The sequence below is a fragment of the Syzygium oleosum genome, unplaced genomic scaffold, assembly GCF_021117445.2.
Source record: "Syzygium oleosum isolate NSW1041296 unplaced genomic scaffold, Sole_v2.1 Sole_v2.46, whole genome shotgun sequence".
NCBI lineage: Eukaryota > Viridiplantae > Streptophyta > Magnoliopsida > Myrtales > Myrtaceae > Syzygium > Syzygium oleosum.
The window spans coordinates 1,125,954-1,137,961 of record NW_026607530.1 but is presented as its reverse complement, the minus strand read 5'-3'; the positions used below and the strand labels follow the sequence as shown (position 1 = coordinate 1,137,961).

Here is a 12,008-nt window from a genome sequence, read left to right as displayed (position 1 = left end):
TATAAGGATTTCTTTATCATTCAAAAACCACTTTAAATAGGTAAATTTATTAATAAGCTTGATAGCAAGAGCATAGAGTCCAAGGGGACGTGTGATAATCTTTTGCATACTAAATTATCACCTCCCAACAATTGTCAAAACTTCATGGAACATCTGAAATTAGCCATGAAAATGACATCCAACAGTTTGACCGCAGACTTTGGTATGCCACAACAGGAAAAACTGTTGTCCTAGCGTCTCTCTCTCTCTCTCTCTCTCACAGAATACTATAAAGAGACCACAGCCCTGAAGCTGAGCTCCTCCCTGTCGTTCTTCAAAGGAACCGATACGACATACCTCACATCCTCGAGCCTCTCTCCTCGTCCTTCTTTGGAGGAAGAGGAGGCTTACGAAATAGAGGAATTTTGATACAGCTACTTCTTTCTTTTTTCTTCTATGCTCCATCTCTTCCACGATGGCCTCTGGCGACATCTCCTTAGAACAAATCAAGAGCGAGAACGTCGACCTTGTAAGCGTTTCTTGGTTACAAAGAATGTCTCCACATGGACATGTGAAATGATGGTTCATTCTTGCATTCCAAGGCAACTTCACATTGAGCATCGTTTTCTAGTCTAGACCATCTTAACCTTTTCTTTCTGTTTTCACATTCGTATGTCTCATTCATTTCTAACCATTAAACACACTGTTGGCCATAACTGTCTGCAAATTTTCTGCTTTGTGTTTATAGGAGCGGATTCCCGTGGAGGAAGTGTTCGAACAGCTAAAATGTACAAGAGAGGGTTTGTCGAATGCAGAGGGTGAGAAGCGGCTTCAAATTTTTGGCCCGAATAAGCTTGAAGAGAAAAAGGTAAAGATTAACATGTCATTGCATTACTTTTTATTTTTCCCCTTTGATATTCATAGAATTCTTTTACTGTGAATTTCACATATAGTAACATTGATTTGCATAATATGACAGGAAAGCAAGTTTCTCAAGTTTTTGGGTTTTATGTGGAACCCTCTATCATGGGTCATGGAGGCCGCTGCAATCATGGCCATTGCTTTGGCTAATGGAGGGGTAATCACATCTCTCTCTCTCTCTCTCTCTCTCTCTCTCTCTCTCTCTCTCTCTCTCTCTCATAAGGGAAAGATACATGAAAATTACAGGGAAAGCCACCAGATTGGCAAGACTTTGTCGGCATTGTGACATTGTTGATCATCAATTCAACTATTAGCTTTATCGAGGAGAACAACGCTGGCAATGCCGCGGCTGCTTTGATGGCCGGACTAGCCCCCAAAACCAAGGTGTCTTCCACTGGTTCTATGTTTATAAAAATTTGACACGCAAATTGCATTATTATCTAAAGTTCTTTTAACTTAAGTTCGTAAATTAATGAAGGTATTGAGAGATGGTAGGTGGAATGAGCAAGAGGCCGCAATCCTAGTACCTGGAGATGTCATTAGCATCAAGTTAGGAGACATCGTTCCCGCCGACGCTCGTCTCTTGGAAGGAGATCCCCTCAAGATCGATCAGTCTGCCCTCACAGGTGAGTCGTTGCCCGTGACAAAGAACCCAGGTGACGAAGTGTTTTCAGGTTCCACTTGCAAGCAAGGTGAGATCGAGGCTATTGTTATCGCCACTGGCGTCCATACCTTCTTTGGCAAGGCAGCCCACCTTGTTGACAGTACCAACCAAGTTGGTCACTTCCAAAAGGTATCGATTATGTGACATTCCATTGATTCAATACTTTGAATGGTTGTCCATAACTGAAAGTTAACATTGAGATTATGCTAATTTGAGTGCGCGATTCTTTTCTAATTGTCCAATTAGGTGTTGACAGCTATCGGGAACTTCTGCATTTGCTCGATTGCGTTGGGCATGCTAGTTGAAGTAGTTGTGATGTACCCGATCCAACATAGGAGGTATAGAGATGGTATCGACAACTTGTTGGTCCTTCTCATCGGAGGGATCCCGATCGCAATGCCCACGGTTTTGTCTGTCACAATGGCCATCGGGTCTCACCGACTCTCAGAACAAGGCGCCATCACCAAGAGGATGACTGCCATTGAGGAAATGGCCGGGATGGATGTGCTTTGCAGCGACAAGACCGGTACTCTCACCCTCAACAAGCTCACTGTGGACAAGAGCTTGATCGAGGTCAGTAAACAGGCTCTAAATTCCGGTGATTGCAACAAAAGCCTTCCTCCCGCATTAGTCGTAAAGTAAATGTCGTAGTAGAATTTCAATATTTTTAGGGGTCGATCTTCGTTACAGGTGTTTCCAAAGGATGCAGACAAGGACACTGTCATGTTGCTTGCTGCCAGGGCATCCAGGGTTGAGAACCAGGATGCAATTGATGCTTCAATTGTCGGAACGTTGGCCGACCCCAAAGAGGTGGTTAACATGCCGAGCGTTTTCATTCATGTTGCATCAATATTTATGTTGCAAACTTCATCATACTGAATGGAGGCAAATTTTAATTTGGAACGTCCTTCTACAGGCAAGGGCTGGAATTACAGAGGTGCATTTCCTACCTTTCAACCCGGTGGACAAGCGCACTGCAATCACCTACGTCGACGGTAATGGCAATTGGCATCGATGCAGTAAGGGTGCTCCAGAACAGGTGATCAATGCGTACTTAGAATTACTCCTAATTTTTCTCAATCATCTTTTGTAACTTCGGTACTTGTATGCTAGATAATGGACCTTTGCAAGCTTCGTGGGGATGCAATGAAAAAAGCCCATTCGTTCATCGACAATTTCGCCGCACGTGGCCTCCGTTCGCTCGCTGTTGCTCGACAGGTTCGCAAGCTTCCTAAGCCAATAATCAGATATTTCTTTGCATTTCTACGTAAAACTCTGTCTAGAGTCATCACATTGTCTGGCCACTCACCAGACGGTTCCTGAGAAGACCAAGGAGAGCGAAGGAGGGCCATGGGAGTTCGTTGGTCTCTTGTCTCTGTTTGATCCTCCGAGGCATGATAGTGCAGAGACCATCCGCCGTGCCCTCAACCTCGGTGTCAACGTGAAGATGATCACTGGTGATCAACTCGCAATTGGCAAAGAGACAGGCCGTAGGCTTGGCATGGGTACCAATATGTATCCATCTTCTTCTCTTCTTGGCGAGTGTAAGGACGAGTCAATTGCATCGATTCCCGTCAACGAGCTCATTGAAAAAGCCGACGGATTTGCCGGTGTCTTCCCCGGTAATAATTAGTCCCATCCGACAATTTCCCCCTTTTAAGTACAAGGTAGACTAATACATATGTTGAACATGCAGAGCACAAGTATGAAATTGTTAAGAAGCTCCAGGAGATGAAGCACATTTGTGGAATGACAGGAGATGGTGTCAATGACGCGCCCGCACTTAAAAAAGCAGATATCGGCATTGCGGTGGCAGATGCGACTGATGCAGCTCGAAGTGCATCGGACATTGTCTTGACGGAGCCGGGACTGAGTGTAATAGTAAGTGCCGTGTTGACAAGCAGGGCCATATTCCAAAGGATGAAGAACTACACCATCTACGCCGTCTCCATCACAATCCGTATCGTGCTGGGTTTCCTGCTCGTGGCTCTAATTTGGAAGTTCGATTTTTCGCCTTTCATGGTTCTCATCATTGCCATCCTAAACGACGGGACCATCATGACCATCTCTAAGGACAGAGTGAAACCTTCTCCGGTCCCTGACTCGTGGAAGCTCAAGGAGATCTTTGCCACCGGCATTGTTCTCGGAACCTATCTTGCTCTAATGACAGTGCTCTTCTTCTGGCTTGCGCATGATACCAACTTCTTCCCCGTAAGCCAAAGTCAATTTTATGATAATACACATCGCAAAGGAAGTATACTCATACTATTATTTTTGCAGGATACTTTCGGGGTGAGGCCGATCAAAGGAAGTGAAGATGAGCTAACTGCGGCCCTTTATCTCCAAGTCAGCATCATTAGTCAGGCACTCATCTTTGTAACCCGATCACGAAGCTGGTCCTTTGTCGAGCGCCCTGGACTCTTGCTTGTTGGTGCCTTCATCGCTGCACAATTGGTACGTAACTTTCATGCTTCCGATTCTCTGCACACACTTAATCATCTGCCAAATATCCCGGCTCATGTTATGATTTCTTGTTAAGGTGGCAACACTCATTGCCGTGTACGCAACCTGGGGCTTTGCTAGGGTTCAAGGCATCGGATGGGGTTGGGCCGGAGTGATCTGGATCTTCAGCATCATCACGTACTTCCCACTCGACGTCATCAAGTTCTGTATTCGCTATGCGTTGAGCGGCAAGGCTTGGGACAATCTGTACCAGAGCAAGGTTCTCTCATCATCTTTTTAATATCAATTCCTTAAAAGAAAATGCATGTTTTCCTTCTTTTGCTTTTATAGCTCACTATAATAATGCTATTTTAACTACTAATATTGATAGACCGCGTTCACAACCAAGAAGGATTATGGCAAGGGCGAGAGGGAGGCGCAATGGGCTTTGGCTGAGAGGACGCTCCACGGTCTTCAGCCCCCACAGGCACTGTTCAACGACAAGAGCAGCTACCGGGAGTTGTCCGAGATTGCCGAGCAGGCCAAGAGACGTGCCGAAGTCGCGAGGTGACAAGCTTCATTTGTCTCTTAAATCAAGTTATGAATGGCCTAAAGCCAAATCAACTCATTTTTTCCAACTTATTTTCTTGTTGGAAATTTTTGACAGGCTAAGAGAGCTCCACACACTCAAGGGACATGTTGACTCAGTGGTGAAGTTGAAGGGGTTGGACATTGAAACCATTCAACAACACTACACAGTTTAATTTATTAAGTTGATGTCTTAAACAAAGGAGGTTCAAGTTTTGTTGTGAAATGTAGGGAGAGAAGAAGAAAGGAGACAGAAGAAAGGTTTTGTTTTCTTCTGCAATTTTTTTTTCATTTTCATTTATTTGGGTACCTTTTGTATTAGAATGCTAGGAGCTTAAGATTTCTTGTTGCCAGAGATTTGTTGTATTTCACATTTGGAAATGCAGAAATCTGTTTGGACCATCTGTGAACGAGCCATAGATCATATGAGGTAACATCTATGAGCTTTTACATTAATGTTCTACGTCATGAAACAACGAAGTTGATTATGACATTGACACAACTGGGGATCCGGAGAAACTATGGCAAGATAAATTTCAGCATTAATGTCCCAACCTCCAATCAACCACCGAGTCACTGATTACTTGAAAATACTTGTGATATCTGTGTGGCCTTATTTATAGAAAAAGAAAATGGCGAAATGTCAGTTAACTCAACTTATCAGCACCTCAAAAGTCTAGCTACGGCGCAACGCAGAAGCTGGTCAAGCATGTAACCACTCGTCATGGAATTATCATAATCTGAGAAATAACATGAAAGACTGAAAGTTTTTGAAAATGCTGTTGTCAGTTGTCACTGCAAGTATGTTCTGCATGGAAGAAGAAATCCTTTATGCTCTCATAATTTTCTTACGAGTAGAATTTCCAGTGTGCTGCTGGGGTTGTCATGCTTTCTTTTCCCCTTATGAAATATTGCTTGAACTGATAATTAGAGAATAGTCATGGCCATAACGACGTGTGTAAAACAACAAAGGCTGCCCATTCACACTGGTTCATCTATGTAATGTTCATCTACGAAAACCAGTTCTGAGATCAATGTGCTACCTGAAACTATATTACAACTTAGCATGTGAAGTGACAGTGATCTTCAATTATCAATTACAATCCAATCAAACACAAACTACTTTAAACCAGTCCCACACCATGAAGTTGATTTAAAATATATATGTGTGAGAGTCAAACAAAAGCAAATCAATGCAGAATGTCGTCTCTTTCTAACGGAGGGGACAGACCATTAAGTTGATTCACGAGCGACGATTGCAACGTTTCATGCAAGCATCAGCGATGAGCAACCCTTTACACCTCAACTGGACCCCAAGAAATCCTGCAAGGAGGTTCTTCCGCTGTAAAACATGGAGGGTAAGTAATTTATCATCAGTCATCATCTTGAAATTTTTACAATTTGTTGTTTTTAATGACTTCTGGATAAGCAATGTATCATCAACATGGAGGGTAAGTAGTGACTTCCGGGCATTTGGGTATTTGAACTTCCAAGAGCGGTGTCAAGGCTTAGAACTTTGACCCTGGAAAAAAAATTGCTAAGGTTGTTTGTAGGGCATCATAACCTTTTTGATGTAGTCATGCAGGCAATAGTCATGAGGCATTCATATGTATGTGGAGCTTTCAAGTTTAACACTCAGTTTCCATACCTGAAGTACATGTAGTGAACTAAGAAAATATAGAGGGAGATGAGAAGAGAACTGAGGTTGACAAGAAGGATTAAGATTTAGATAAGAAGAGAACAGATGAGACGAAGAAGAAGAGATAGTGAGTTGAGAGAGAATATTGTTCTGTATGTCATTTGTTAAGGAAAATACCAAAAGAGATGAGCTTAAATATGCTCTTACAACTTATGCCACTCACGTTACAATGGTATAATAGGAAATCGACCTAAAGTAAACCACCACAAAGTAATTTTCTTACTACTAATTATAACTAACAGCCATGTGACAATCATCATTCTGTAATCTACCCTCTCATATGATGAATATTATCATCAACTTTAGCAATTTTGAACAATGTTGCGATTCTAAACCTGTTGAAACATCTATTATTTTGTTTTGATAGGTTGACGATAGTGAGGATTTTTTTTTTTTTCAATTGATTGAACATGAGCTGACAATGCAAGAGAAAGAAGTGATCTTCCAACTGATGAATGATAATGAGACCTGGAAGGTGAGGCTGCAAAATTGTGGAGAATCAATCGAACAATCGCTTACAGAATGAAATTGCAAGGATGCAAGTGAAGGACAAGACATATGTCAGAGTTATACTTGTATAGATAGGAGCTTTGATTGTGTTAATGAGGTGTAAGGTTCATACGAGGGTGCAACATTGCTTGCTGTAATTCTGAATTTTGTAACATCGAAGGAAAGCTCGAGACTTGAGATGAGATGGAGATGAAATTGGGTAGGTCTTCTGCTTCTTCAGTGTTTATTATTGTTCTTGTCCTTGGTCTTGTTGAGATGACATAAACAAGACCAAATTAGACAGAAGCTTTGGCTGAAATGAGGCTATTTTAAAGATGATGTAGGACATTTCGTAGCAAGGGTTGGCCACAGCTAGTAGGCTGGAAGTGCAAAGAAGGCTGAAGCTTTGGCTGTATGGGCTGGGGTTTTCGAATTACTTGTTTCTAATGTTGGTGAAAGGCCTCTTTGAGTTGTATTCCTTGTTGATGAGAGAGAGAGAGAGAGAGAGAGAGAGAGAGAGCCATGCAGCTCTTTAGAAAAACAAAAGAAGTAATATCAACACAAAAATTATCCTATCAACAAGGAAAGGAATATCAGCACGGCACAATTTCTGGGCTCAGAGATCGCACAACACAGATTCTGTGCTGAGCAAAGCACAACATGACACAGCACAGAAGCACACAACACAGTTCTGTTACATATGGACTTGTTAGACAGAGAGAGATAGCCATGAAGCTCTTTGAAACACAAAAAAAGGTATAATAGCACAAGATTTATCCCGTCAACGAGGAATATCAGCACAACACAAAAACTGTGGTTAGAGAGCGCACAGCACAGCACAGGAGGCACAAGTCAGCACATCACTGTAGGCACCACTCAAAAGAATGCAAAGCAGACTAAATAGCATTAGACAAACTTAAACTGATCCACATCGTTTCATGCAAAAGACAAACATCCCAAAACAACAAACCTTCCCAACACAGCAGGCACAACTCAACACAGGGTACACTGCCAAAACATCCCAAATGCTAAACTACATTGCCAAATCCCCAAGCACATAGTACACAGTCAAATCCACTTACAAACAACATAAAAACTAGCCGTTTTCAGTCTACAACTGAACATCCTCATCTAACAACAGGCATTGAACATCCACTAGTATTTTCCGGTCCACAACTTCACAGTCCACCATCAATTCCAGATTCTTCCGTGCATGGAGATTCTGTGGTATCAATTGAAGCCTGGCTTGGTGAAATTTGAACAGTCCTCAATCTTGTTTGTCTCTTGGAGTTGGATGGACCTCCAACGTCAATAACTCTATCACCGGTAGGCATCTGCAGTTAAAAAAAATCAACATACCAACTTGTTTTTCCTTTCGATACACATATAAAACATTAGACAGAGATATTACCCTTTTCCTTCTGTAAGGTGGGGGTTTAATTGGCTCACCATTGACTTTGGGCCACATTTTTTTTCCATTCATGGCTGGGAAGGGAAATTGGTAACATCTTTCATAAGCATCTTTCTTAAAGCAGTCATCGACATAATCATCGATATCTAACTTCATGAGAGTAATGCAACATATGGCATGTCTACATGGTATTCCAGAGATACCCCATTCCCTACAAGCACAGGTTTTCCCAGCCAAGTCAACCACAAATCTATCATCATCCAGTTCAACCTCAAATTTATTCCCCATAGCTGCTCTAGCAATACAATTCCTGGACTCCAATTTAGTCTTCTCCAACTCCATTCTAATCCTTGGGCAAATTGGATCTGTTTGATCAACCATTAACTGACTTCTCTCTAACATCCTCTTCATCAACTTAATTCTTATCCCTTCAAGCATCTCAAGTATGGGTCTTTCTCTTGGTAGCCAAAAGCACCCATTGAAGGTCTTACATAAGTTATTAGCAACCAAATCACAATTGGTACCTGTCTTGATGAAAGCCCTACAGAAGTGCTTAGGACCTTGCCTCATGAAGTCTTCATAACCTTCAGGGCACTCCATCTTCAAATCCGCCATTGTTAGGTCAAAATCAGCTTCAAATGTACACCTCACAGCTCTCAAAAAGAGATTCTTAAGAGAATCCCCTTTGTACAATTTTTCCCATTTAGCAAATATGTGCATTGCACAATTTCGATGCTCTGCAAGTGGAGTTAGCCTTGAAATTGCATTCATTAGTCCCTACAACCAAAATCGGCCAATAAAAAACATACAAATCACATCAAATGATTGCATTAGTGCAGTGTAATAACTTTTAAAGACAAAAAGTGAGACATTACCTTTTGCAGGTCACTGATGAAAGTCCAATCCTCACCTCTGCCCACCCTCAGGTCAGTGAATAATAGGGTGAGAAACCAACTCCAAGATGCCTCAGACTCAGTGTCCACAACTGCCCAAACAATTGGAAACATTTGATTGTTTCCATCTTGTCCAACAGCACACAACAACATACCTTTCGATCCAGTCTTAAGGAAGCATCCATCCAATCCTATGACACGCTTACATCCTGCTAAAAACCCCCTTCTCAACTCATCAAACCCTACATAAAACCTCTCAAATTCTTTGGTTGCTGGGTTGACTTCCATTCTAAATGTTCCATACTCACTAACTCTCTTGAGCTCCTCCAAATAAGATCTTAGCGTCTCATATTGCTCCTCCATTGGTTCCTTCATATGACTATGAACTTTCCATATGGCTCTGTAATGTTCTTTTTGATCAAGGGTCAGGGCAAAACTTTCTCCTGCACCTACCTGCATATCTGCACCTGAGTAAATGAGTCTGGCTCTTATCTTAAGCATGTACTCACGAACAAGCCATGTAACAATCACTATTGCATTTACGTGGATCTCCAACTATCTTTATGACAGAAGTTTTCTCTTCCGATATCTAGCTGCCATACAACCTCTAATTACAATGTGGATCTCCACCAAGTCTCTCCCTTAAATATCACAATTGGCTTAATATATATCTCCAGATGAGGATTTTCCGTCTGCAATTTGAAGTGGCGAACGACTGTAGTTAAAAGCGAAAGTTGGTTAACTGCTTCACTCAAATAAAAGATGTCTCTGGAACTCCATCAAGACTAGTCTTTTAAACGCCTCAGGAAAAGCAAACTAGCTAGAAAATGCCAAAGGAAACACAAAAATCATGAAGACCATATGATGGTCAACAGGCCCAAGCACGGCTAAGTGTGGGGGGTTTCCACTTACAGGGATGGCAATCATGATATGCCCAAGTAGATCTAAGCATGTGCAGTGCTACATACGTAGCTATACACAATCACCATACATTTTTGCAAATCGGTCTCATCTTAATTCCTAAGAAAAGGGCACATTCTGCAGCAAATCGGACTCATCTTAATTCGCCCTCACTTTACGCACCCCACGATTCTCTCTCTCTAGCACTGTAATGGAACTGAACGCGACAAAATGGAGAATATCGCACGGTAAAATTCCATCAAACAGAAAGCACGACACTAGTCGAATGAACGATACTTTCACCACACATCACGAAGCTCTTTCTCTCTCTCGCAGCTCACAAACTCAGGCCAACCCAACGCAAGAAACGACACGGGGACTTAGACAGCGGAAATGATCATCGGTGCAGTTAACGCGCAAATGACGAGACCGTTGACCACGCCGCGACGAGAGTCGGAAGCAGGACCTTGGGACCATCGGGGTGAGCCAAAAAGAGGACGACCCACTAGACAACATACGCGGGGGAAGGCGAGAAGAAAACCTGTACACAGTCCCGAGCTCGGTGGAGGGCGAAGCGACGCGAGCAGCACCTCCACACGCACGCACCCGCAGAGAAACGCCTTCCTCTTCTTCTTCCGGAGCGAGGGGAAGAAAGACGGGTTCGATGGAAGAAATTGGCGCGAACTCCGAGAGGGAACCGAGCGCACGTGCGTGCGACGCAAGAAGAAGAACCGGGCCTGCAAGAAAGTACATGGGCCGACAGTGGATTCTGCGGAAGCCCATTAACACAGAATCTTATAAAAAAATTAGGATTAATATAATGAAAAATCCCAAATCGGTATATACTCGTGACAAAAATACCCAAAATCAAAAATTCCAAACCGGTACACCTCCTATGAAAAATTTACCCTCCGTTAGTTTCCGTTAAATTTTATCATCAAATTGCTTAATTGGATAACACGTGGCAATTGGCGGATGCACTGGTTTGGAGTTTTACCCTCCGTTTTATTGCTAATTTGTGATTTTTCGTGATATTAATATAATTTAATGGAAACTATGGTAAATTTGTTGGGGTTTTTGGTGGTCAAAAAATTAGTTTGTGATAAGTTTGTTAAATGTGTACCGGTTTGGAATTTTTCGTGATATTAACCATAAAAATTAAGACATCCATCTATAATTTGATCCAAAAAAATGCGAGTCAAAAATCAGTTTTATTAGCCGTTTTTGTCCATTTTCTTTCCAAGTTGATTTGCACCCCTTTTTGTCCATTTTCCTTCCAAGTTGATTTGCGCTTAATCTTGATTCTTGGCCTTTCTTTGATTTGTATAGATTGTTAACCCAATGCTTCATTCTTGGTCATTTGATACAAACACTAGCAACTTTCTTACTTCCTCTTCTTTTGTTAATTGATGAATCTGGTTACTATTGAGCTATGCACCTACCAAGATCACTTGAAAGTTCACAAGTCACTCTGCATATTGTGCCCTTTAACCGAGATATCTCAATTTTAAGTGATCATGTATCTTCTCCATTTTTTGCTAATCAATCCAAACACTACTACTACAAGAATTACATCCCAAGAAAGTTCTACTAACAGAATAATTATGCATATTGAATACTCCAACAATTTATAATCATAACATGCTTATTGCAACCGGGCATCACCCGGGTTGAAGACTAGTTTAATGTATAAATGAAAGTCAGCATAAACATTTTCTCGTCGACTAAGGAGAACTGGAAGCAATGATGGGTCGATTTTGGGTTTGGTTCTTTTAGTTGTATCGGTTTTTTACTAATTCAATTGAGGAAGCTATTTCAATGCATGGGTCGAAAAATTTTGGGTATTGGTTCTTTTAGTTGCACTTTAACATAATTCAATTGGTCGGTTTTTTTAAATTGTTCAACTATATAAAATATTCAATATAGTCACTTGAATTAATGGAAGGACTATATTTAACATTGCAAATAGTTCGATAAATAAAATTAAAAGTCTGAAGAAATTTTTCAAACGGTAGTAGAATT

At 41.6% G+C, this 12,008-nt stretch overlaps 2 protein-coding genes across 3 annotated transcripts; one reads left to right on the top strand and one right to left on the bottom strand.

Moving 5' to 3' along the window:
* Positions 1-312: 312 nt before the first annotated feature.
* LOC115687397 (ATPase 8, plasma membrane-type-like) lies at positions 313-4,996 on the top strand. 2 transcript variants are annotated; one of them, XM_030612945.2, is made up of 15 exons: positions 313-508; positions 728-847; positions 959-1,057; positions 1,147-1,284; positions 1,379-1,693; positions 1,811-2,137; positions 2,255-2,374; positions 2,481-2,603; positions 2,678-2,782; positions 2,877-3,186; positions 3,261-3,775; positions 3,845-4,018; positions 4,104-4,286; positions 4,398-4,573; positions 4,674-4,996. In XM_030612945.2, the coding sequence occupies exons 1-15, from the start codon at positions 455-457 to the stop codon at positions 4,768-4,770; spliced, it is 2,856 nt and encodes a 951-aa protein (XP_030468805.1). In that variant the 5' UTR covers positions 313-454; the 3' UTR covers positions 4,771-4,996. The 2 variants fall into 2 exon arrangements, with proteins under 2 accessions (XP_030468805.1, XP_056162634.1); XM_056306659.1 differs by having other exon boundaries at positions 3,261-4,018.
* A 2,664-nt stretch (positions 4,997-7,660) lies between these two features.
* On the bottom strand, positions 7,661-10,749 carry LOC115687352 (uncharacterized). Its single transcript, XM_030612875.2, has 4 exons — positions 10,528-10,749; positions 9,069-9,547; positions 8,194-8,970; positions 7,661-8,116 (listed from the first exon to the last, which is right to left on the bottom strand). The coding sequence occupies exons 2-4, from the start codon at positions 9,543-9,545 to the stop codon at positions 7,961-7,963; spliced, it is 1,410 nt and encodes a 469-aa protein (XP_030468735.2). The 5' UTR covers positions 9,546-9,547; positions 10,528-10,749; the 3' UTR covers positions 7,661-7,960.
* Between the last annotated feature and the right edge of the window lie 1,259 nt (positions 10,750-12,008).

What these genes read in the sequence shown, in the direction of transcription:
- LOC115687397 (XM_056306659.1), top strand. Translation starts at nt 455, where the DNA reads ATGGCCTCTGGCGACATCTCCTTAGAACAAATCAAGAGCGAGAACGTC. An exon ending in CGTTGGCCGACCCCAAAGAG is followed by an intron (nt 2,375 to 2,480) that starts GTGGTTAACATG and finishes GTCCTTCTACAG; the next exon opens with GCAAGGGCTGGAATTACAGA. An exon ending in CCTTCATCGCTGCACAATTG is followed by an intron (nt 4,019 to 4,103) that starts GTACGTAACTTT and finishes TTTCTTGTTAAG; the next exon opens with GTGGCAACACTCATTGCCGT.
- LOC115687352 (XM_030612875.2), bottom strand. Translation starts at nt 9,545, where the DNA reads ATGCAGGTAGGTGCAGGAGAAAGTTTTGCCCTGACCCTTGATCAAAAA. An exon ending in TCATCAGTGACCTGCAAAAG is followed by an intron (nt 8,971 to 9,068) that starts GTAATGTCTCAC and finishes TTTTGGTTGTAG; the next exon opens with GGACTAATGAATGCAATTTC. An exon ending in CACCTTACAGAAGGAAAAGG is followed by an intron (nt 8,117 to 8,193) that starts GTAATATCTCTG and finishes TTTTAACTGCAG; the next exon opens with ATGCCTACCGGTGATAGAGT.